Source organism: Geosmithia morbida (assembly GCF_012550715.1).
Source record: "Geosmithia morbida isolate 1262 chromosome Unknown scaffold_5, whole genome shotgun sequence".
Lineage (NCBI taxonomy): Eukaryota > Fungi > Ascomycota > Sordariomycetes > Hypocreales > Bionectriaceae > Geosmithia > Geosmithia morbida.
This window is the reverse complement of record NW_023336192.1, coordinates 1,346,195-1,369,351: the sequence shown is the minus strand read 5'-3', so window position 1 is coordinate 1,369,351 and position 23,157 is coordinate 1,346,195. Positions and strand designations below refer to the sequence as shown.

The following is a 23,157-nucleotide window of genomic DNA, read 5'->3' as shown; positions in this document are numbered from 1 at the left end:
GACCTCTTTTTTTTCCTGCTTTTTTTTCTTTTTCCCTACTACTACCTCACATCTTCTCTTCTCTACTCTCAGTATCCTCTCCGCCTTTCGCTCTCTCGGCCAAGAAGGATTCCCTCTCCACTTCACTTCACATATAAACACAAGAAAGGGACAGATTTGAGCCTCACAGCCTCTTCGCCGCCGCTCGCCGCCTGGTCAGTTCCCCTTCCCCCCCCCCCCCCCCCCCCCCAAGAGACTATCGAATACATTCCAGATTGTTCCACTTTTCGGTTGCCCGACCCAACTGATGTCTCTGCTTGCCCGTCGCATGTTTGAGAACGAGGCACGCACGAGGTCCTCGTCCTCGTGGAGTAGCCGACGTTGCTAACCCTCGGTGTGTTTCTCTCTCTAGAACAGACACAGACTCACGCGACGGCTCCGCTTGTTTGACCGATGGGCCCATTCCCTTAATCACAGACCCCTCGTCTCCTCCCAACCTCTGATCCCTCGCCATACCGCGACGGGAAACGGGAAACAAAACCGACGACGCTGCCACCCTCCCCCGCCCCAACCCCGTCTACGACCAGTTCTCAAGGAACGGGCGGCTGTACCGACTTCCAGCCATGTCGACCACCTCACTCGCCGTCGCCGCGGCCGACTCGACCCGTGATCGGGACCCTTGCTCTCTCATCCACCGTGTGACCCGCGAGAACCGCCACCTGTGGTACCAGCTGCTCGTCATCCAGCAGCCCGAGCGTGCCCGCGCCTGCGGTGCCGGGACCAAGGCCAACAGCGACCGACGCCCCGTCGACCCCCCGCCCGTCGTCGAGCTGCGCATCAAGGAGGGCGCCTCGTTCGAGGAGGGCAAGGACATCACCTTTGACTACAACGCCAGCTTCTTCCTCTACGCCAGCCTCGAGCAGCACCGCAAGATCGCCCCCGGCCGCATGCAGGGCCAGCACAACCCCCCGATCCTCACCGGCGTCCCCGCCTCCGGCATGGCCTACCTCGACCGCCCCAGCGCCGCCGGATACTTCATCTTCCCGGACCTGTCGGTCCGCCACGAGGGCCAGTACCACCTCTCCTTCAGCCTGTTCGAGGCCACCAAGGAGGACAAGGACCTCGACCTCGAGCCCGTCGAGAACAACATGGCCACCGGCGTCGACTGGCGCATGGACATCCAGACGTCGCCCTTTGACGTCTACAGCGCCAAGAAGTTCCCCGGCCTCATGGAGAGCACCCAGCTCAGCAAGGACGTGGCCGAGCAGGGATGCCGCGTCCGCATCCGCCGCGACGTCCGTATGAGGAAGCGCGAGGGCAAGTCCAGCCGCCACTCGAGGCGAGACGACGACGCCCAGGTGCCGCGTCACCGCACCGTCACCCCGGCCTCTTCCTCTGGCCCCGCCGGCCCGGCCTCCGAGGACCCCCACGCCGCCGCCGCCCGCGCCCGCTCCATCAGCAACTCGAGCGAGCACCGCATCCCCTACGGCGTCGGCATGCCCGCCGGCATGTCCGCACCCTCCCCGACCGCCACCACACCCGGCCACGACCACCACCATCCCCACCAGCACCACCACCACCACCAGCGCAGGCCCTCGTCCATCATCGACGGGAACCCGGGCCCGCCCACGCGCCCTCCCCTCCCCCACTCGTCCTCCCAGGCTGCCTACGAGCAGCAGCGCCACCTCTCCTTCGGCGACCAGCAGCAGCACGGCGCGCTCCACTACGCCGCCCCCGCTCCCGTCCACCAGGCTCCCCCGCCCACCCTCGGCCCCGTTTCCCCCGGAGGCCCCTACACGCCCACCACGTCACAGTACCCTTCGACATACCCGCCCGCTGCCGCCGCCGCCGCCGCCGCCGCCCCCCACCACCCTCATCCTCAACATCACGGCCACAGCCACAGCCACCACGGCCACAGCCACCACAACCACCACGACGGCATCAGCAGCCGCCGCACCTCGAGCGCCACGACAGCGTACATGCCGCCCTCGCCGTCCGTCTACTCGCACGACGGCGGACACCAGCCGCCCAGCCACGGCCGCCTGGACTCGTACCCTCACACGCCGGGCATGTCGGCGGCCCCGGCGCCGCCCATCCTCCCTCCGGCTCCGCTGTCCCGCATGCACAGCAGCAGCATCTCGTCGGCGACGGCGGCCACCGCGACCAGCCCGTCATCGCATCAGCAGCTGGCGCCGCTCAAGATCGAACGGCTCGTGTCGCCCATGCCGGTCATCGAGCCGCAGACGGAGCCCATGCCGGAGCCGCAGGCGGTGCCCACCGGCGGAAAGCGCAAGCACGACATCGTCTTCCACCAGAGCCTGCACCAGCCGCTGCACAACCGGCAGAGGCAGCTGGATCCCCACTACGGTGGGAGGAGTCGCGGTCTGTCGCCCGACCCGCAGGAGGGTGCGTACTCGAGGGCCGACGGCACGGTCGGTGTCATCACCTTTAACCGTTACTCGTGAGGGGGGTAGCGTACTCTCTTCTAGTCAGACTACATCTTCTCCTTTCTTCCTTCCCCCACTGGGCATATCCTTCTTTTTCTAGTACCGTCTCCATCCCGGTACATCATGTTTCGGGAACGCAAAATACGGGTTTTTTTTTTCTTTTCTTTACTTCTATCTTGAACCTGGCGTCTTTCATCTGTCATGTCGTCTATTCTGGTATCTGGTCTGGTCAACGTCTTGCGGTCTCTCCACAGCACACACCCATATATGACGGGATCTTTCGATTTCTCCTACGAGGCGTCTCCTTTCTCTCTTCTTCTCTTCTGCGTGCCGGTAACTCGATTTCTCGTCTCTGGATTATATAAAACCCGTTCGGGCACACTCATTCTACTCGCCAACTTTTTTTTTTTTTCCATGTCACACAATTTTCTTTTCCACTCTTATACAACTTTATATTTCTATAAAATTCCATCATCTCATGTATCTGAATTGAACTCTTCTCTGTATGTCATTTTTTTTCTTTTCCTTTTTTATATAAAGCAGTCCCTTGCTGGCCTCTTTTTCATCTCTTGTTTTGGATATCTGGAGAATGAGCTGCTGACACGCAGTTTCAGTCTCTTCTCTTCCCCCCTCATCATTCTGTCGCTGGTCAGGCCCGTCGGTTGTACGTTCTGAATATAATGCAGCAAGGGAAATGAAATGCAGCAAGGGAAAGAAGAAATGGTTCAAAGGTCAGACGGGGGAGTCAAGGTGGGGTGGGAAATGTCCGATGCGGAATGCAATTCATATTTCATTAAAAGTTATATTTCCGTTACTCCGGAAGAAGTGAAGACCACATTTGGGGGGGGGGGGGCGCTATCTAATTGAATTAGCCATTTCAGAGAGCTAATTTAAAAGAATAAAACAGAATTATGAAGGAATAAAAGAAGATTAGAGAGGGGATAAATAAAAACTTGATCAACTGGCCCCCTTCCCTCCCTACCTGCACCCAAAAAAAAAAAAAATGAACCTCAAGAAAAGGAGACCAAAAAAACCGCCTTTCTCAACTGCCCTTCTCTGTGCAAGAAACATCAACTTTTTTCGAAGGAAAAAAAAGGTGATGATACTTGTAATGTAGAAAAAAAAGGAGAAGACTGTTGAAGAAATCAAGTCAGAGAAAAATGTAGTCGTTTCATCTCCTGTCCCAAGTCTCCAGCCGTTTAATCTGCAATGACGGGAAAAGAGGTGGGGCCATCCTGTTGCCCGGGTGAGGGGGCGGTGCCTGGGGAACACGACAAAAGTCAACAAAATTCCTCTTTAGAGAGGAGGAAAAGAACGAGAAGAGAGAGAACCAGGTGATACTCCTGCATCGCGACCCGACCGCTACTGTTACGTACCACGTGCATCTCTCAGATATATATTATCTCAACCTGCATGCTCGGGACTCCCCAGCAACAAGCGTTGACAGGGCTGGCAATTTCTCGTTGCTTTTTTCTTCTTGTTTCCCCCCCCCCCCCTCATGTCGGATGACAAGTATATCTGAGCCTCTCTCTCCCTTCTTATTCACCGCTGCTATCCGACACAGCAAGAGACGTACAGCCAGAGACAGTCCGATTCGACAGACATCACATGATCAATCGGGGACAGGAAGAAGAGAAGAAGAAGACGAAGGAAGGAGAAGGACAGACGGCGGAAAGGAGACAGACAAGGGGGGCCCCAATCCATTTCAAGCACGGAATGGCCAAACATCGACTCGTCAGCAGCCGCTTCCAGGAAGGTTCCATGAATGATCGGGTATCAGCCACGCCACCGGATCACTTCATAGGACCTCAGCAGCAGCAACGCATCGGACCTGACCAGGTTGAATCGTCATCCTCATCCTCACCACCACCACCGCCACCGCCACCGTCTTCGTCTTCGTCTTCGTCTTCGTCTTCTTCTTCCGCTCCCCCTTCCCCTTCCTCCTCCTCCTCCTTCTCTTCTTCGACGCCCATGTCCATGTCCGCGTCCATGTCGGTACGGCCTGTCCGGCACCCGCCACCGCCACCGCTCTATGCTCCTCCCCCTCCCCCTCCCCCTCCTTCGACCCTGGCTCAGGCTCAGCAGACGCGCGGTATGCCCCCGCCGTCACCGTCATCGTCTACGCGGTCCTGGTCCTTCCCGTCCACCCAGTCGCAGCAGTCGCGGAAACATCCCAGGAAGCGGAGCAGCAAGCAGTTCCTAGGCCAGGTCTGGGACGGCGTCCGCGGAGTGCTGGGCCTGAGCTCGACCAAGAAGGACAGCGACACGGCCAGCAAGCGATCGTCCGTCACGTCTTCCCACTCGGCGTCTGCCTCCGCATCCGCCTTCACATCCGCACCTACCTCTGCTCCCCAGCAGCAGTACCAATACCAGCCACCTCGGTACCAGGAAGGGGCCGACATCGATCGTCCGTCCCGCGAAGAGGTCCTCGCAAGCTATCATAGCCTCGTGGCGTCCGGATTCTTCACCTCGAATGCCATAAAATCTACACGATACCAGCATCCTGGTCAACAACAACAACAACAACAACAGGCGCAGCAGCAGCAGCAGCAACAGCAACAGCAACAGCAACAGCAGCAGCAGCAGCAGCAGCAGCAATATCAGCAGCAGACACAGATGCAGCGGCAGATACAGCAGCAACCTCCGTGGCCACTCTCCCAGCCGAGAGAATCCTACGACGCCGAAACACCAGGTCCATCCCGCGGTACCAAGCGCGCCGCCATCCCGGCCGCAGCAGCAGCATCGGCAACATCGACAACTACGATGGCAGCCACAGCTGCCACAGCGGGCACGCCAGAGGCTCAGGAGGAGACGGGAGGCCTGACTGTCCAGCCCCACCGTAAGCTGCGCAAGACTTCAGCCTCCGGCTCGCGAGACATGTCCATACCGAAACTCCGCCGTGCGAAGAGGAGTGTTTCCGCCCAGCAGGGGCTGACCGGTCCCACCGCATTGCGAAGGTCGAGCGCCCGCCTCGTCAAGAAGGCTACGCTCCAGCAGCAATATCAGCAGCAGCAGCAGCAGCAACAGCAGCAACAGCAATATCAGCAGCAGCAACAGCAGCAGCAGCAATATCAGCAGCAGCAACAGCAGCAGCAGCAATATCAGCAGCAGAAATATCAGCAGCAGCAGCAGNAGCAACAGCAGCAGCAGCAATATCAGCAGCAGCAACAGCAGCAGCAGCAATATCAGCAGCAGAAATATCAGCAGCAGCAGCAGCATCAGCATCAGCATCTTCATCTTCAGGATAAACATGTCGCCGCGGCTACTAAGCGCGTCATCCCACCACCTGCCCGTGTCCACGCTCCTCCACCTCATGCTGCTGCCCGGTACCGGAAACCTGGGTATTACCGCGGTGGATATCACGAGTATGGGGATGATGAGGTCCCCGTCGTGGCGGTGGCGACGGCCAGACCACTCCGCGTCGTCAGGCCGGACGTCAACAGGGGAGGTGTCCCTGCCGTTCCTGACATTCCTCCCAAGTTTGATTTTGGCGAGGATGATGAGAATCGTTCCAGAAGGGCTGCTGTTAGGGCTTGACCCGAGTGATGAATATTGGAAAACTTGAACTTGGGAGGAACCTTGGTTTCCCCCCCTCTTTTTTTTTTGATCTTGTGTGTCGGGATCTCTTGGTGTTTTTTTTTCTCTTTTTTTTTCTTTTGTCATTTTTTATGATTTTCCTTTGTATTTTTCCTCCTTTTTTTCTTTTCTTTTTTTTCCCTTTTTCTGTCATCATCTTTTCTCTTCTACGACTTTATGACAAAAAACATTTGGGAAACATGGTGGAATTATCATGGACAAAACACCCCAACAGACCAACCTCCCCTCTCCCCCCCCCCCCTTCTACTCTATATAGATCACGAAAGTTATGAATATCAATTGAATACAATGCCTGAATTATTCTGGGTGAGTGATTGATGGAGCTGGATGGGATGTGTGACTGTGAGTAGATACCTTGTGATTACATTGCGAGAGTACCTCGTGAGATTTTTTTCATCTCTCGTCATTCTACACATTGTAATACCGTGATACCTCGGCCATTTACATTGTGACTACTCCGTACATAAATAACATCGGTTCTGCCATTACTCCGTATGATTGTGATTCTGAGTATTGATACCTCGTCATTCCACCGTCCCGCCGATTTGACTTACATTGACCAGCCATTTCAGCCACGACATACCCAATTGTATAAATATATGAACACAACCCCTCCCTTGAGTAAAACAGCAAAAGTGATATGAAGAAGAAGAAAAAGCACTTCTTTAATATAAAAAAAATTGATGGAAGAAGAAAGAAAATAAAATGGAACCCCATCAAACGCCTCATATCCCGTTCCCACCTTTGTGTGTGTGTCCTACCCATCTCCCCCTTTCTTATTGTTTAGATATATATATATATATATATATGTAAGAAAAAAGAAAAAGAGAAGAAAGAAGAAATAGAAAAAGAAAACCCCCGGTAAAGAATAGAGTCATGTAAAATAAGCAAGTACCCCTAAAACCAAGAATAAGAAAATATTTGCTTCCCAATCCTTCTTCCCCCCCTTCTTCATTCTTTCATATACAGAAATACTTTGGTTGTTTTCACCCAAGAACATGAAAAGATAGAAAACGAAAGAAGAAACCGGAAAAAGAAGAAAAAAGAAGAAAAAAACAGGAGAGCTATGTCCCTTGGAAAAAGATAAGAAATATATACCTGACAAAGGAAAAGGAAAGAGGGCCAAATGTGAGATGAGGGAGAGAGAAATAGTATCCCCTCAATCTGGAGTGGAAGGTGAGATGTGTATGATAAGATGGGTGGAAGAAGAGGTAGGAGAAGAAGAAGAAGAAAAGGGGTTGAAGAGGAAAAATATATAAGAGAGAATGGAGGTTGTTTTTTTCTCCCAGAAGAAGAGCCAGAAAAGGGCTTTGAGAGGAGGGGAAAGAAGATGTGTAGGAGAGCCGATCATCCCCCCTCCCCCCCCCCCAATGTCTCCCTCTCAGAAAAAGAATAAGAAAGAGAGACGGGCGAGAGAGAAGAGAAGAGGTAGAGCAAGTTATACTTCAGTCCTGGCTTGACGGTCAACCTGACCATGTTCTCGGAAGAGCGTGGAGATCTTGTGCGAGGCCAACCGTCCAAAGGATCGGATAAACGCCCATATCAGAGGGAAGAATGAAGGGAAGTAGCTGTATAGCATGGCGCACACCATGAGGACGAGTAGGGGAATCTATCACGCGGCACGTCAGCTAATCTTTCGTCTTTGCACGAGACAGAGAGAGAGAGAGAGAGAGAAGAGGTGGTCGGAGGAGACTAAAAAAAAAACATACCCAGATAAAGAACAGATTCCGGTCATTACTCAACCTCTTGAGCCTGGCCTCCCTCGCCCTGAGGAACTGCTCCTGCTGTTCCCTAGTAATGGCATTCTTGCGACCGATCTTGAGGATGCTAGGGATGGCGTCGGCACTGCTCGTTCTCTCTCCGCCAGCACCTGCCCTGCTTCTTGAAGGGCCAGCCTCGTACTGCTGCTGCGGCCGCCGTCGATGCTGCTGCTGGTGATGCTGATCGTACAGCTGGGCGCACTTGGCGTCGGCCTCTGCCTCGGCGGCGGCGGCGGCGGCAGACGCCTGCTTGGTGTTCGCGTCGCCGCCGTCGCCACGTGGGAAGATCTCCTCGTAGGCCGGCGGCAGGGCGGGAGCCTGGTTCATCAAGGACGAGAGGTCCCACCATCTGCTGTCCATCTTGGCCGTCGCGTCGTCGTCGGCGCCACCGGGGTGGCCGCGGTCGCTGCCTCGTGAGCCGGGGCTGCTGCTGCTGTTCGTGTTCGACGTCATGCCCGGCATGTACTGCGTCATGCGGCGCATAAAGGGCGCCTGCTGGAGGTACGCCTGGTAGCCCGGGATCACGGGTATCTGCGGCATCTGCGGCATCTGGGGGAGGTGCGGGAGGTTCTGCAGGTGCAGCGCCATCGACTGCTGGAACTGGTTGAGCTGCTGCTGGAGCTGCTCCTTGAAGGCCGCGGCCAGGGCGCCCGTGTTGGGGGCGGCGTCGGCGTCGGCCTCCTGCTGACGGGAGTCCGCCTGCCTGGGTCGGCGCAGGTCGGGGTACACGTCCTCGTCGGGATCCTCGTCCTCGAAGTCGCCGGACGTGTACTCGGGGCTCTCGCCGCCGTCGTCGACGACGGCCACCTCCTCCGCCGTGCTGATGCGGCTGAGCGGCGGCAGCTGCAGCGACCGGAACGACGACACGCTGCTCGCCCTGCTGTGCTGCGACATGTCCCGGCTGTGCGACCGCGCGCGGCGAGGCGCCGACTGGCGGATCGCCCTCGCGACGTCGCCCGACTCGGCCAGGTCCAGGGGCGTCAGGTCCGACAGGTTGACCCTGCGCGGGCTGGCGCCGGCCAGGGTGAGCCGCCTGGCGATCTCGGGCTGGTTGTGGATGGCCGCCAGGTGCAGCGGCGTGCAGTCGCCATTGTCCATCTCGTCCGGGTTGGCCCCGCGGGCGAGCAGGGCCGCCACGAGCCGCCGGAAGCCCAGCGAGCTCGCCAGGTGGAGCATGGTGTGGCCCGACGCGTTCCTGCGGTCCAGGTCGGCCACGTACGGGCTCTCGTTCAGGTCGATGAAGTCGAGGCACTTGAGCAGCAGCGTCTCCAGGTCCTCGCCGGACGCGGCCGCCATGCGGCTGAACATGGCACCGCCGCCGGCCGACGGCCCGTCGCCTGACTGCCCGCCTCCCATCGAAGGCGATATCGCGTCCCCGACCAGCTGGCGGGCCACGTGGGCGATGTCGACGTCTTTGGTGCCGAACATCTTGCCGCCGATGCACGACAGCGCCAGACGCATGATCTGGTTCTCGGAGTCGTCGACGTATCGGAAGAAGACGGGCGCCGTCGGCCAGTCGAGCGCCTGGGCGGCCGAGGGCGGGCGGTCGCACGTCACCGTCACGATGCCCGCCGCCGGCGACGGCGGCACCAGGCAGACGACGGTGCAGCTGCTCCAGAAGGTAGTCGTCTGCGCCTGCTGGGCGCCGAAGTAGACCACCATGCCGTTCCAGAAGTCCCGGCCGAGGAGCGTGACCTCGACGCCTCCCACCTTGGGCCCCTCGGACGGTATGATCTTGTGGATGACGGGCGGCGCCGATCCCGGCTGGCCCGCCCCCGTCGACATGTTGAGGACGCCGCCGGCCACGGCGTGCGAGAGGCTGCTCTGGGGCACGGCGTACTGCATGGCGTGGGGGTTGCTGTTGGGGCTCGGGGCGCGGCTGACCTGGGCCGACTGCGGGCCCGAGTAGAGCTGTGCCATGGCCGACATGTTGTCTATGCTGGAGGAGCGACCGTTCCTGAAGAAGTTGCTGGTCGGCTGCTGCGGCTCGTTGCCGACCGCCACGGGTGAGCTGCCCGTGAAGTGCGCCGGGTTTGCCGGGGGCGAGAATATGTTGTCTGGCTGCTGCTGCTGCTGCTGCTGATGCTGCTGCTGCTTCCCGGCGTTGCCGTGGTGGAAGGGTGGCTGCGCGTTCGGAGCCTGCGCCTGGGGGGATGCGTTGTCCATCCTCGTCATGGCCAGCGAGTTGGGAACACGCGACGGGTTCGAGGAGCACGACTTGCGCTTCTTGGCCGAGGGAGCTCCCTGAGCGGGAGACGTAGGGCGAGATATCGTGCGCGCCGGGCGGACCTGTCCGTTGGTCGCCGGGGGGGAGGCGCGCGTCGGCGTGGGGCCCCTCCTCGGCGAGGAGCCGTTGCTGCCGCCGACGTCGTGGCCCTGCTGAGGCTGAGGCGTCGGCGCCTGAGACATCCTGGCGGCCGGCGGCGTCGCGAGGTTGCTGCCGCTGACGGCCACGGATGCGTCGGCGTGTGTCGGCAGGGAGGCGATGGGGTGCGTCTTGTGGTCGTCGGTGATCATGATGGGCCGCGACATGATCTGGGCGACGGGGCGGTTCTGGTAGTCCTTGAGGGTGAAGATGACGTTGAAGCCCAGCTTCTCCCCGTGGTGGCGGCAGTAGCAGGCGATGCGGAGGGGCAGGTCGACCTTGAGGGCGCCGGGATGCGAGTCGAGCTCGCCGCAGGAGTCCCACTCCTTGACCTCGTGGGTGTTGAAGACGATGACGCGGTGGTCCTCGTCCTTGAGCCACATGTTCTCGTCGTCCTGGTTCTTGACGCGCTTCCGGGCCGCGCGCTTACGCTCCCGGGTCATGCAGCCGGAGCAGATGCGGACCTCGGCGCCGTTCTGGGGGGAGAACTCGCCGTCGTCGTTTGGGGGCGGGAGGTGGCGCGGCGGGTTGTTCATGGCCCTCTGCAGAGCCCTGTCCCGGAGCTCGGGCTGCTGCATGGCACTGGTGCAGACGACCGAGACGGAGAGCTCCAGCATGTTGGGGGAGCGCTGGGGCGCAGGCCTCACCTGAAGCTTGGGCTTCGATATGGCCTGGGTGGGGAGGTGGAGCTTGGTGATGCCGGGCGGGGGCGGGGTGAGGATGAGCCGGAGGGAGATCTGCGTCTCCACGCGAGATTTGACGGGAGAGTCTGGTATGAGCAGCTCGTAGTGCGGCATGGCGCCGAAGCCGGACGGCGGCCTCGGGACTCCACGCTGCTGCTGCTGCTGCTGCTGCTGCTGCCGGTGCCGGTGCTGCTGTTGCGGGGGGAAGTGCAGCTGTCTAGGATAGCCGGCGTTGGCGGTGACGGGCATGTTGAACTGGGGCTGCTGAGGCACCATCGTCTTCTGGACGACGGGTGCCTGCATGTCCAGCCTGTCCGGACGCACCGCATGTCCGTTCGTGAACAGGTTGGTGCTGCCCGCAGGGGGTGAGGGTGTGTGGAAGGCGTTGGGCGTAGTCTTGTGGCTGGTCACCAGGCTGGACATGGGCGAGACCTCGCGTGATGCTCCTCGCCAGCCGTTTGTCGAGTCGATCGAGCATTGCTAGATCGGTCAGTGTCTGCTCTTTCGTGTAGAGGAGGAGTGGGAGAAGGCCTCTCTCTTCCCTCTCCCTCTCCCTCCCCTCCCTCTCCTTCATGCGAATATGTCGTGACCGAGAGGGTGTCTGGTGAGGAGGTCCGGTGAGAAGGTCCGGTGGGATGGAGGGTGGGATATACGTACCGAATCTTGACGATTATGCGTCTGGGAAAAGTCTTCTCCGGGGGAGACGAGGGACTGGCGATCATGGGACTGCAGGGTGGAGGGGGAGAGGGAGCTGAGAGCCATGTCGGCGTCGAGGGTCATGGCCTGGGGATCTATGAACTGGGACTCGTCGAGATCGAAGGCACTCGACCCGTCCGGGTCGTTGCTGGACATGAAGGGGGCATCCTTGCGGAAGAAGTCGTCGAACTCCATGGCTGCATCGGAGGGGTGGCCGTGCGTGTCCGAGGTGGCGGCGTCGTCCTGCCTGGACGACAGCTTGGAGGACTCTGCCGAGTCGTCGGAGTACTCGTGGTAGGGCTCGTTGGGGGGCGTGGAGAAACCGAGGTGGGAGTCGGTCATGAAGGAGTGCTCGGCCGTCTTTCGGGTGGCATCGAACTGCTGGAGGGTGTCGGGACTGCCGGCGGCGTAGTCGAATATGTTGGGTGCGGCGGCGAGGGAGTCGTCTGGGGAGTCCTTGAAGTCGGCGGAGCTGTTGGCCGTCAGAGCGTCCTCGACCCCCGCTATGAAAGGACCTGGAGAGTCGCTGTCGACAGCGGGCGACATAGTCCCGCGGAGTAGGGAAGCCCTGTGGTCGGGTCCCGCAGTGCTGGCTGGCGGCTTTCCTTGTCGGTGGTCTGGTCTAATCTTCAGGTTGGCCGGTCTATCGCGTCTGCTCGCGGTGGTCCCGAGATGACGGTGGTGGTCCTATCGGTCGGCACCCAGAACGGTCTCGACGGGCTGAATTGGGGTCGTCTATCCAGTCCTATCCAGTCGAGATGGACGATGGCCGTGGATTCGAGTGTCGATGACAAGATTGAGGGAGTGTGCGGGAGAGAGAGGGGTGTACGGTGGCAGTCGAGGGGGCTATGTGCCGGTCGGGGAGGGGATAGTAGAAAAAAAAAAGATTTAAGAAAAAAAGAAAGAAAAAGTGCCAGCCTCGACAGTATAGATCTAGGGACCTTTTCTCTGAAAGATGGAAGACTCCGAATGACAATGTCCCGTTGTTGAAACTCTCTGCCAAATGAAGAAATCTATACAGGAGAGCGCATGACTGTCCAGAGAGGGTAGATGATGCTATTGCTGTTGTTTTTAATTTCTGTGTGCGCGGACGAGTCGGTGTGCGAAACCAGAGCGCGGGCGGGCGGGCGGGCAGGCAGGCGGGCGGGCACGCGATGCTGGCTGGTATGTCGACGACGTACAAGGGAAAAGGGCCCGAGGGTTTCTGTCTTGCGTGCGTGCGTGCGTGCGTGCGTGTGTGTGTGTGTGTGCGTGTGCGTCGGAGAGAAGGTCGGGGTCTCAGGGACTGGGGCGAAGACGGTAGGATATACAGAGAAGGGGTGGGGGAGAAGCCTGTCGACGATGAGGCTGATGCGTAACTCCCTCTCTCTCTCCCTCTCTCTCTCTCTCTATCTGTGCGTGCGTGCGTGCGTGTATGTGTACGTGTGTGTGTGTGTGTCTCTCTCTCACTCTCGCTCTATCTCTCTGTCTCTCTGTTCTGGAGAGATTGATTGCCGGTTGGGAAAGGTAAAGGGACGGCGGAGACGCTATTACGAAGCAGGGAGAGGCAGAGGCAAGAAGATTTGCTCTGTTCCGCTTCGAGGAGTGGGGCCTGGCTCTTGCCAAGTAATACAAGTCTGCAGGCTGGGCTGGGCCTTGGGACGTGCAGCGGGCAGCGGGACAGCGGGCAGCTGGCGCTCGCTAATAGGCAGTGGGACATTGATGTGGACAGGTACTGGGGGGTGGGTTGGGGGTGATGGTATTTACCTACTCCGTAGTGCTTGGCTCTTGCCGGGGGTAGTATTATGGGAGGTCCATCCGATGCTGTAGGCTGTATTGATCTGTATCGCAGATGTACTCGCCGTAGCGTTACATAGCAGTGGCAGGTATCGGCAGCAGCCTGCAACGACAGCCTGTAGGTTGGATGTGGGCGCCAGTGACTCCCTGGAGACTGGGAGTCCCCGTAATCTGTAGGTACTCGCCTATCTACCCTGTCGCCCTCTCCACCTTGGGAGCAAGTTTGGCAGTACGGGGCATACGATGTATGTACGGTTACAGGATGAATATGATGAGAGCACTGCTCAGCACTGCTCAGCACCTGGCACTTCTGGGCACCAACACCGCCGAATATCCTTCCGAGCTCTGCAGCAGGGCAGCCAGCTCTCCTCGGCGCTGTGTGCGGATGCGAGGCGAGTGACAGCAACGAGGTCGACGACGTCGACGACCTCTCTCTCTCTCTCTCTCTCTCTCTCTCTCTGGTCAGGCCAAGGACAGACGACGAATGATGATTGGTTCGTCCCGTCCAGTACTGGTCACCGAGAGGGCACCCGCTGTATTCCTGTACGGAATGGTCGTCGTGCTGTAATCTGCCGTCTCGACTCCGGCCTGCTCGTACTCGTACTGAGCAGTTGATCACTGCTACCAAGGTGTCCCGGTCCTCGCGTGGCCGGTCCATACCTCCCCCCCTCGGTAGAGGTGATGGATGCCCTGCCACCCACAGTCCCGCCACCGCACGGGTAATATGGTAATATTCCGTACAGGTCGCTGCCTGCACGCACCTTGCGTTACACTGCTTTCCCACCGCACAGCGTGTACGTACTCGATGAAGCCAGAGTATGTATCGGTGGCTTTCGATTGCATGGCAGGTAGCCTAGCTGCGAGGAGTGACAGAGAACCCGGGCTGCAGCCTTCGAATTGTTGAGGAGGACCAGAGCTGAGGAGCAGCAGAGCAGACCAGATGGAGGAGGGGTCGTGACTTGTGGGGGTACTCTACCGTACCAGCCACAGAGAGAGGGGGAGAGAGAGGGGGGGGGGGAGAGAGAGATACACTGACACACTGACACAGATACTTGATACTGCAGAAAAGTATTGACGCGTACATCTATATACAATATATCGATACGTACGGCTAGTCGTACAGTATTACCTGCTCCTGACATATACAGGTCCCACGAGCAGACATCACTACGAGTACGAGTACGGGGCAGGTGACGCTACCGCGGATGCCACTGCTACTCTCCCTCCCTCCGAACGGATTCGTCGTACTGCATGATTCCCACGGTAAGACAGCCCTTCAAAACGCCAAACCGCGTACGGCCAACAGCAGTGCAGCTGCGTAGCACACACTATGGCACGCATATCTCGCCGCACCGAGCCGCACAGTGCCTGAGCTCTCGAGTGGCTGGTGGCTTTTCTTCTTTTTTTTTATAACAACGCGGAGAAGGAGGGAGGGAGAGAGAGAGAGAGAGAGAGAGAGGAGGGGAAGGAGAGGGGATCCCCTCACTCTCACACCTCACCCTCACACAACCGATCCCCCTCCATCTGACTCCCCTTTCCCAGCCGACCCATGCTGCATGCATTCTATCTTGGATTCTGGTAATTCCTGCGGAGGCACGGGGAGAGCCCGAGGAACAAGCACGTTTGTTAGCTCCCACGTACGCACGAGTCTCGGCAGACTTCCCTGGGGCATGCATCTCGAATTGGCCTCTCACGCTTGTCAGATTCTCGAAAGATCCCAACGCCCCCTCCCTCACGTATTTTCATCACTCTCTACTCTCTTACACACACACGTACACGCATATACATGAAATACGACCCTGTTTTTTTTTTTTTTGTTTTTTTTTTCCCTTGTTCGCAGGCCTTCCGTCATACCCGGTGTTTGTCATCCCGGTGCGCACACACAGGTTCGCGTACCGAGTGCTTCGTTTTCCTTCTTGTTCGATGGGCATGCGATGGACATCGGCGACTTTTTCCTCCTCCTCCTCCTTGTTTCCAATGGGCATCAGGTGAATGCAGGCAGTCGACGCCAAAGATCCAGACAGCATCAACCGACCCCTTCTGCGAACCATGTGTGCTCCCCAACGGCCCCTTGAACAGTCCAAGGCAACCTCGTAAGCCGCCCTACATCCGTCCAAAACGAGCAGTATCACCCTGGTCTTACCTCACGCCGCAATGCAGCAGACGCCGAGACCGAGACGCGTCTGCTCTCTGGCTTGCTGCTGCAGGTAGGCTGATAACGTGCCGTCCGAGGGAAGAGAGGAGGGGAAGGACACCTCGTTCTGTGCTTGTACGGTATTACTTGCCGCCGTGTAGAGAAGCAGCAGCATGTACATATTACATGCAGCCAACAAGGAGACTGGTACGGTATCAATCGATACTCTGTACATATACGCAATCCGATGCAGCTAATTATTTGACTCTGGCACATACGGAGAGAGAGATAGAGGGAGGGAGGGAGAGAGGCGTGCCTTTCGTCCGAGATGGCGTTTTCTTCTTCCACCTTCTATTTCTATTTCTATCCCGTCCTTCTCATGCCTTTCTATGGATATTCTTACTTTTTGGACGATTGGCTGATTGGTATTCGTATCTTCATATCGTATCTTCATGGCGATGATGCAGTATTGCAGATATGTTGTCGGATCGTTCCATCCTCATGTTATACAGCAGTAGCCAGACATACTCGGACCAGTACTCCGTAGATGACATAGACACAGCAGTTTCATAGATCGAGAGAGATAACCCCATATCCTTATATACACATAGATCGTTCCAACGCCTACTACCAACAGAGACAAAAACACTCTCAAAAGATAAGAAAGGAAAGAGAGAGAGAGAGAGAGAGAGAGAGAGAGAAAGCGAATGCTGGAATGAGAGTGAGGAAGGGTGAGGAAGAGAAGAGCCGCCTTTTTGATTAGGAAACGAGAGATGAGGTGAACCAGGGCCAAGCAGATGCCGTGGATACAGACAAGCCATCTTCTCTGCCTCCATCAGCCCATGCTCGCCCCCTTGACGGCCAGCAGATCTGCCGCCGTGTTGCCGGGATCCTTGGCATGCCCCTTTACCCAGGTGAACGTCGTCTTACCGCCGGCCTTGTTCCTCGAATCGATGAGCGCCAGGACGGCGCGGATGATGTCCTGATTCTTGACCTCCTCGCCCAGCGCCGTCTTCCACCCCTTGGCCTTCCACCCGACGGCCCACTGCGTCACGCAGTTGATGGAGTACTGCGAGTCGCTGATGATCTCGACGTCGGTAGGCTGGGGCGCCACCTCGAGAGCACGCTGCATGGCCATGAGCTCGGCCCGCTGGTTCGTCTGGGGGTCCCCCCTCAGCGGCTCCGACACGTTGCGCGGGTCACCCTGCCCGAAGAAGACGCCCAGGCCGGCCCTGGCGCCGTCGCGTCCGTTGCCCCGGCTGCTGCCGTCCGTCCAGATCTTCAGCACCTGCGAGCCTTCGTCCTCGTCCGACTCCTCGGATTCCGAGACGACATAGATCGTTCCGGCGCCGGCGCCGAGGCCCTTGTCCTTCTTGTCTTGCTGCTGCTGCTGCTGCTGCTGCTGCTGCTGCAGCAGCTTCTTCTTGTCCACCTTGAGGCCCAGAGCCTTGATGGCATCTGCGCCCCCATACTGCTTGATGTATTCGACCGCCTCGCCGTGCGACGCGAACCGCTTATACTTGGGCCCCTTGACCCCTTTGATGGCTTTGCTCGCGTCGGCCCAGTCGCTGAATATCCCCGTCGGGTTTCCCACGGCCACGGCGTAGAATTTGGCTGGCTCGTCGTCTGCCGGCTGCACCGCCCTTCCTGCCGCAAAGGCCTCGGCATCCTCTCTCGAGGTAAAGCTCTTGACTGTGCCCTGTCAGTTCTCCTCTCCTTCTCGCCGCTGCCGCTCCTGCTTCTCCCCTCCGGATGGGAGACTCTCCGAAGAACAAGACAAAACTTACAGACGGCCCCTTTGAACCCAGCAGTCTGCGCCTGACACTGCGAATACTCGAGGTATACGCCCGGAATCCTCCCGACCTTGACAGCATAGAATTTTTGTAGATTTTCTAGCTTGCGCTTCTTTGCTAGCTGTGATGTCGGTCCGCTCTGCAAGGACGACCCCGCGCTCCGCTTCTTGACATTTGTCATCGTGGTCGGGGACGTATATATATCTATACTAGTTGCGCTCGTGCAGGTACTCGTCTCCTCGGTATAAACAATAGCGGGGCTGGTGAGCAGGAAGCCAAACAGCGTTGTCAAGTCGGACACAGCAGCAGCGGCGGGTACATATTTGCGCGCCAGTAGCGGCGCGGAAACGAAGAATTGCTTTTGTTCGTTCCTCCCGTTATCGAACTGCGGATGGCGGTGTTGGTGGTAGCAAAGAAGCTCTCTTGCACTCCTCCTCCTCCTCCTGCTGCTGCTGCTGTTGCCAGATAGGTTCTTGGCGCTGACGGCTGCGGGCACAGTCGAATGTTGTTGTTGTTGTTGTTGGTGGTGGTGGTGCAGGATGCGTAGCAGTCAGGTACTTCTTCTCATAGCGTACGGTGGTAGGTAGTAGCGAGGAAGAAAAACAACACTAAGCTGTGATAACCAACAGAAGCAAAAGGCCAAAAAAAAGCAACAAAAATAATGTCCTCTGCGCCTTGAAGAAGTTTGGTTGAGCAAAAACGCGGGGAGTGGGGAGAGGGAGAAAAAGGGAAGGAAGGGGAGAAGAAAAAAAATGAAGAGAAGAAGGAAGGGGGGGGGGGGGGGGGGGGGGGGGGGGGGGGGGGGGGGGGGGGGGCCCCCCCCCCCCCGGGCCCAACCCCCTGCGCCCCCCCCCCCCCCCCCCCCCTTTCGCGTTCTTTCGCTTTCTCCCTCTCCCAGTCTCTCAACAGTGGCCGTCACACAGGACTAAAAGTCAGTAATACTCGTACTCCGTAGTAAGAGTATTGCTAGTAGAGCAGTAGTCGTACTTAGAGTGGATGCCCCAGGCCAACATCCTTTTTTATTCTTATTCTCAAGGGCCAAGCTTGGTTTCGTCCATGTCAATGTAATATAAATGATGCCTTTTAATTGCCAAACAATTGACCCATCAATTCGACGTCAAAACGCTCTAGAGCTCACAAGAGAGATCTTAAAAGACCTTGTCATCCTACCAGGCTATATATAAACTGGCAACGCTACGTTTTAATACTACGTACGCCCTGTCAAGCCTTCGTGCCTCCTGCACGTGCCAGTTCAATTGAAGCTATTCACTGGGATGCATCCGTCATTCATTACTCGTACTCGTGCAACCGTGATGAAGCTGCTATCGCTGATAGCATCCGTACTGCTAGTAATGTTATTCATCACTCATCGCAGACGGTTCTCTAAGCCCATCTTTCACTATACTCCCACCTTCAAACAAACACAAGCAGCAATGTCGTCGTAATCCATCTTCATCCTTCCTCCCGCCCCCATCCATCACATGCTTTGGGGCGGCAGTCATGTGCCAACTGTCGGGAGACATTGAGGACTATCTAACCCCTCCGCCCTTCCCCATCATCACAGACTTTGAAAGATCCGACAATGGTTTCAAGGCCATGCTGTACAAGAGCATGTTTCCCCCTCCCGACCTCTCCTCTTATCTTCCCTTAAAAAAAAATTTTCTTCACTTTTTTCCCCGTCTTTTTCTCTTGTCTCATCATCGCCACCTTTGATAGGGGGCTTTTATAGGGGGGGAGGGGGTAAAAGAGATACGTGATCGCGGGTGAGGAGACGCACGGTTGCGTGCAACGCTCTCGCTGCGCCTGCTGTACAGAGCAGAGCAGCCGTAAGCCGACACGGCGGCGGTATCAGGAGGGGAGGTAAGAGGTGGTGGAGCAGTGGCCGAGTCTCGTGCAGGCATTGGAGGTGGTAATCCTAAACATGAGTCGTCGGTTTGATCCGAAGCAGGTCGGGCGAGTCTTCACTCTCCCACTCCCAAGCCAGCAAGCTCCAGTTGAGCTCGCGCCTCCAGAAAAGTCCCAACCCTCGTCCACCTCCACCTGGACGATCGTCCGAGCTCAGGCCTCCGGTGCAGGCCATTGGCCTGGCAAACACAGCCTTGCCCATGCGTGAGTGGAGGAGGCCCATGGAGCATTCCACGCAAGGCTCGTGCGTCATGTAAACCTCCAGCGCATGGCAGAGGTAGCCGTCCTTGTTGGGATGCTCCTGCTCGAAGCACTGCCTCTCCAGCTCAATCAGCGGCCGTTCCTGAAAGGCATCGTACTCCAGGATCGGCTCGATAACAGGCTGCCCGTTCATGGCCCGCTCATGCCGGACGAGCTTCTGGGCAACCATGCTGATGGCACGGAGGACCGCATGGGTGAGGGGGAGGCTGGAGCCGTCCGTACCGCCGATACCGCCGGGCTCCTGGTGCCAGCGGGCGTCTGCGGCGAGAGCCACTAGCGACGATCCCGAGTCGTCTCGCTGGACGATGACACACCCGACCGGCTCGCCGATGCCGGCTTCTCTCCCCTGGAGGGCCACGCGATGAGCGAGGGCCATCCAGACGGACGCCGAGTCCTTAATCTCGTCGCTGCCACGCGCCACGATGCTGGGGTGAGGTCCCAAGGGGTTGTTCTTCCGGTAGACCGTAGGCCAGAACTGAGATGACCACATGGCAGCCTGGATCTGTGACGTGGGTGCGAGCAGCGGGATAGGGACTGTAGCCACAAAGGGCTCTTCTTCCATGCCTTCGATCAGGGATAGGACCTCGACGAGCTCCTGCTTTGTGAACTCGCTGGTCTCGCCAACAACAATGTAGATCCAGCTTGATTTCGAAATGTGGATTTGACGGCCAAGGGCGCTTTCATTCATGAACTGTGTCTTGAGATGTACCGGGAGGTCTGATGGCTTTGCACAACGTCGAAGGTGATTGATGTTCTTAGCACTCTCGCCATTCAAGTCGCGCAGGGCCCTGTTGTTGATGGATCGTCAGCTGCGAACTCTCTCGAGGTTATTGCCGAGCAACATTGGGAGAACTTGCGAGAGAACGTCGTTAGCGATTCTCGTCGGTGCCCTGGTGATGAGAGCCTGGACGATGGTATGATCTTGACGGACTTCTTGGGTCGTCTGGAGCGGAATCAGAACTCCCAGATCCGTCACAGACGACCTGACTTCGTCGACAATAGGGTTCGGCAGAACACGTCGTCGCAGTCGCGAGTCCTTGGGCCGTTCCTCGGCAGCCTCGGCAGCCTTCTCGGCAGAGACGGGAGCTGGGCTCTCAGAAGGGGCGGAAGCCTCCAGGCTGGCCTTGACCTCCTCACATCTCGAGCTGGGGTACCGATTCTCTTTGTCGTCAGACATTGTGAAAGACGGCTGTACGAGCTGTTATGGCGGCAATGTGATTCTAGCCACGGCTTCGACCGACCAGCTTCAAGAGACGAGCTCTTGTTCTCGACGTCTAGGTCTAGGTGCCTGAGGGGAGGGGGGCCGTCAGGGTGCCTTTCCAAAGGTCCGTAGGACTCGGAGTAGCGGTCGCGAGACTTGGAAGAGATGGTGTGACTGCTGGAAACCAAACCCCAAGATACCGTGGTTGGTGTTGTTGACCTGGCGAGAAAGGAGCGGTCGGGACTGCAGAGACCAGAAATCCACGGCCTAGGCCAGGATAGGCTTGGCCAATTCCAAGAGGTAGGTGCCCGTGGAGGTACGGATGGCGTGTTTTGAGCAGGTGTCGTAGGTCGTACCTGCTTCGTAAGAGACTGCAAAGGTAGGGCAGCACAAGCCTCATCCTCTGCAGTCGTCGCCAGTATCAGGTGATTCCTGCACCTTTGGTGAGCTCCAGAACTTCAGGTTGACGAATCAGATATGTGAAGATGTGAAGATGAAGAACGGAAGGGGGAGGGGAGGCGAGAGTAGAAGTATTTATGAACGTAGAAGGAGAGGAAGGCAAGAGGCGGGGAGGATGAATAGGTGCTGTTTTGTGGTGAGGAGAGGGGGGATGAAAAGAATGATGCAATGCCGTTTTCTTTCTCCTCCCGTGAACTGTCTCCTGAAATGAGAGTGCAGCACAGCGGCACCAGGGAAACGAAAAGACGTAGAAGGGATATGTGAAAGCCGGAATTGTTCGACAGATCCGTTTGCTTGTTTGTCAAGACAGGCTCGGGTGAGAGCCTGTCGGTCGTCACTCCCCGGGGTACAGGAAGCCGCTCCCTCTGAGCCTTTGTGAGCCTCCTTGAACAACGCCTGGGCGATCGGTACAGAGATTCATGCGATAGGACGGTCAAGTTCGTGAAGCACTGGCACGAGGCATCAAGAGTGAAGTCGCATGTGGTAAAATTGTTGCAGGCGAGCAGTGCACCATGTGGCGTAGAGAATTGTGGCGCTAAAACCGGCAGAGCTTAGCCACACCACGACAGCTTGTGCCTTCTTCGACGGCGCGCCATACGCTACCTACCCAGGAAGAGAGGAGGGAGGGAGAATTCCACGGAGGAAGACGAGCCGTCACCTTCCAAGACGGTCTATCTTTAGTGCTGAAACTACGCTGGTATACGTTCGGAGGCCGTGGAACTTTACTTGTCATGTCTTGCCTGATAGCCATCACCTGTTGCTCGAGTCTGACTGACTGTCATGCCCCCCCCCCCCCCCCCCCCCCCCTCGGACAAAGAATGAAACATGGTCAAGTCTGTAAAAGCTCGGACAGCAGAAAAGGACCAGCCCCGGGGCCGACAGGCACCAAGCTTCTATTCTTGAACCTGCAGCACAGCCACGAATGGACACGGACAGATCTACCAATGTCGATTGGTCATGCCTGCGCGCTAAGCCCACGTGCCTTGACTTTTGGGCTCTTGGGGTACGCCCAAAGGTCAGGCAGGAGCGTCACAGTGACGGAGATCAGCACATCACCATCCTCTACCGCGACTGCTGATGAGGCATTGTCTGGGGCAGGGGCCCGAGGCTGTGCCGTTGGACGAGTGCCGATACGTCCGGCCCAGTCAGGCCGATGCGCCGCTCCCGCGCTGATAAGCCCAGATGGGGAAGGGCGTCTCGTTGCATCGTCCAGGCCCGTGTCCCGCGGCGACATATGAACGTTGCAGCCTCGAGCACACAGGGCGGACACACGGGACGGACCTGCTACGGGAGCACTGTCACCACTACCAGTAGTATCACCGCTCGCATGCGTACACTGTCAGGTCTGTGTACATGTATGTGGACAGATGCAGAGAGGTGTGCATGCCCGGATATGCTGGTTGATTACGAGCTAGCTCGTAATATCCGTCTTACGAGCGGGAAAGTCAATACATGCAATGTGCGCGTTCTGATAGGAAGACAGAGTAGGCGCCTGGCTGACCCCGGACAGGACGTGGATACAAGTACGATACATTGGTGATGATGTCGTTTTTTTTCCCCCTCCGCCTCCACACGGCACAACAGTGGGGGTGCAGTATCAGAGGAGGGGGCTGAGGAAGAGGGAAGAGGGCAGCAGCAAGTGTCCAGGGGTTTGGTTGGGCAGGCAAAGCACGGGTAATGCGATATTCCACCAGGCGACAAGACGTTTTGGCCCACGGGGTAACGTGACGGTATCACGGAGTATATGTAGGAGGAGCTTGGTGGGTGTAGCTGCATCGCATACGGATAGATGTATCGCATACGATGATGAATGTGTATTACTAGAAAGATTTGAAAAGACGGCCGTTGACTGGCGGCGGTATCGGAGAACTAGCTGATCTATTGCTGGCGCATCTTTGCCTAAAGTGTAATGAATGGGGGGGGGGGTTATGACCACATGTATTTGTAACGCTCCGTACAATGAACTAGGTGGACTCCATATTACTCCATCATTCATCGGGGACTGGCACTACTAACCGTAAGAGTATAGGTGAAGCGACTTCACTCCTGCTACGACGTCGTCGCTTGATTGATTAATAGTGGGGGACATCAAACCCCCCCC

The 23,157-nt window shown here is 57.5% G+C and overlaps 6 protein-coding genes across 6 annotated transcripts; 2 read left to right on the top strand and 4 right to left on the bottom strand.

Annotated features, from left to right (window-relative positions):
- Positions 1-602: 602 nt before the first annotated feature.
- On the top strand, positions 603-2,444 carry GMORB2_6407 (Velvet factor; the record flags this gene model as incomplete). Its single annotated transcript, XM_035468377.1, has 1 exon — positions 603-2,444. The coding sequence occupies one exon, from the start codon at positions 603-605 to the stop codon at positions 2,442-2,444; it is 1,842 nt and encodes a 613-aa protein (XP_035322358.1).
- Positions 2,445-3,635: 1,191 nt separating this feature from the next.
- On the top strand, positions 3,636-5,963 carry GMORB2_6406 (uncharacterized protein; the record flags this gene model as incomplete). The annotated part of the gene is made up of 4 exons (XM_035468376.1): positions 3,636-3,650; positions 4,608-4,874; positions 5,088-5,399; positions 5,670-5,963. The coding sequence occupies 4 exons, from the start codon at positions 3,636-3,638 to the stop codon at positions 5,961-5,963; spliced, it is 888 nt and encodes a 295-aa protein (XP_035322357.1).
- Positions 5,964-7,461: 1,498 nt separating this feature from the next.
- Positions 7,462-12,073, bottom strand: GMORB2_6405 (IPT protein; the record flags this gene model as incomplete). Its single annotated transcript, XM_035468375.1, has 3 exons — positions 7,462-7,632; positions 7,733-11,311; positions 11,489-12,073. 3 exons carry the CDS (start codon positions 12,071-12,073, stop codon positions 7,462-7,464), a joined length of 4,335 nt encoding a protein of 1,444 aa, XP_035322356.1.
- A 76-nt stretch (positions 12,074-12,149) lies between these two features.
- GMORB2_6404 (uncharacterized protein) lies at positions 12,150-13,226 on the bottom strand (the record flags this gene model as incomplete). The annotated part of the gene is made up of 2 exons (XM_035468374.1): positions 12,150-12,170; positions 13,140-13,226. The coding sequence occupies 2 exons, from the start codon at positions 13,224-13,226 to the stop codon at positions 12,150-12,152; spliced, it is 108 nt and encodes a 35-aa protein (XP_035322355.1).
- A 3,046-nt stretch (positions 13,227-16,272) lies between these two features.
- GMORB2_6403 (ribonuclease HI) lies at positions 16,273-17,411 on the bottom strand (the record flags this gene model as incomplete). Its single annotated transcript, XM_035468373.1, has 2 exons — positions 16,273-17,129; positions 17,225-17,411. The coding sequence occupies 2 exons, from the start codon at positions 17,409-17,411 to the stop codon at positions 16,273-16,275; spliced, it is 1,044 nt and encodes a 347-aa protein (XP_035322354.1).
- A 1,734-nt stretch (positions 17,412-19,145) lies between these two features.
- On the bottom strand, positions 19,146-20,573 carry GMORB2_6402 (tRNA-specific adenosine deaminase 3; the record flags this gene model as incomplete). The annotated part of the gene is made up of 2 exons (XM_035468372.1): positions 19,146-20,184; positions 20,239-20,573. 2 exons carry the CDS (start codon positions 20,571-20,573, stop codon positions 19,146-19,148), a joined length of 1,374 nt encoding a protein of 457 aa, XP_035322353.1.
- Between the last annotated feature and the right edge of the window lie 2,584 nt (positions 20,574-23,157).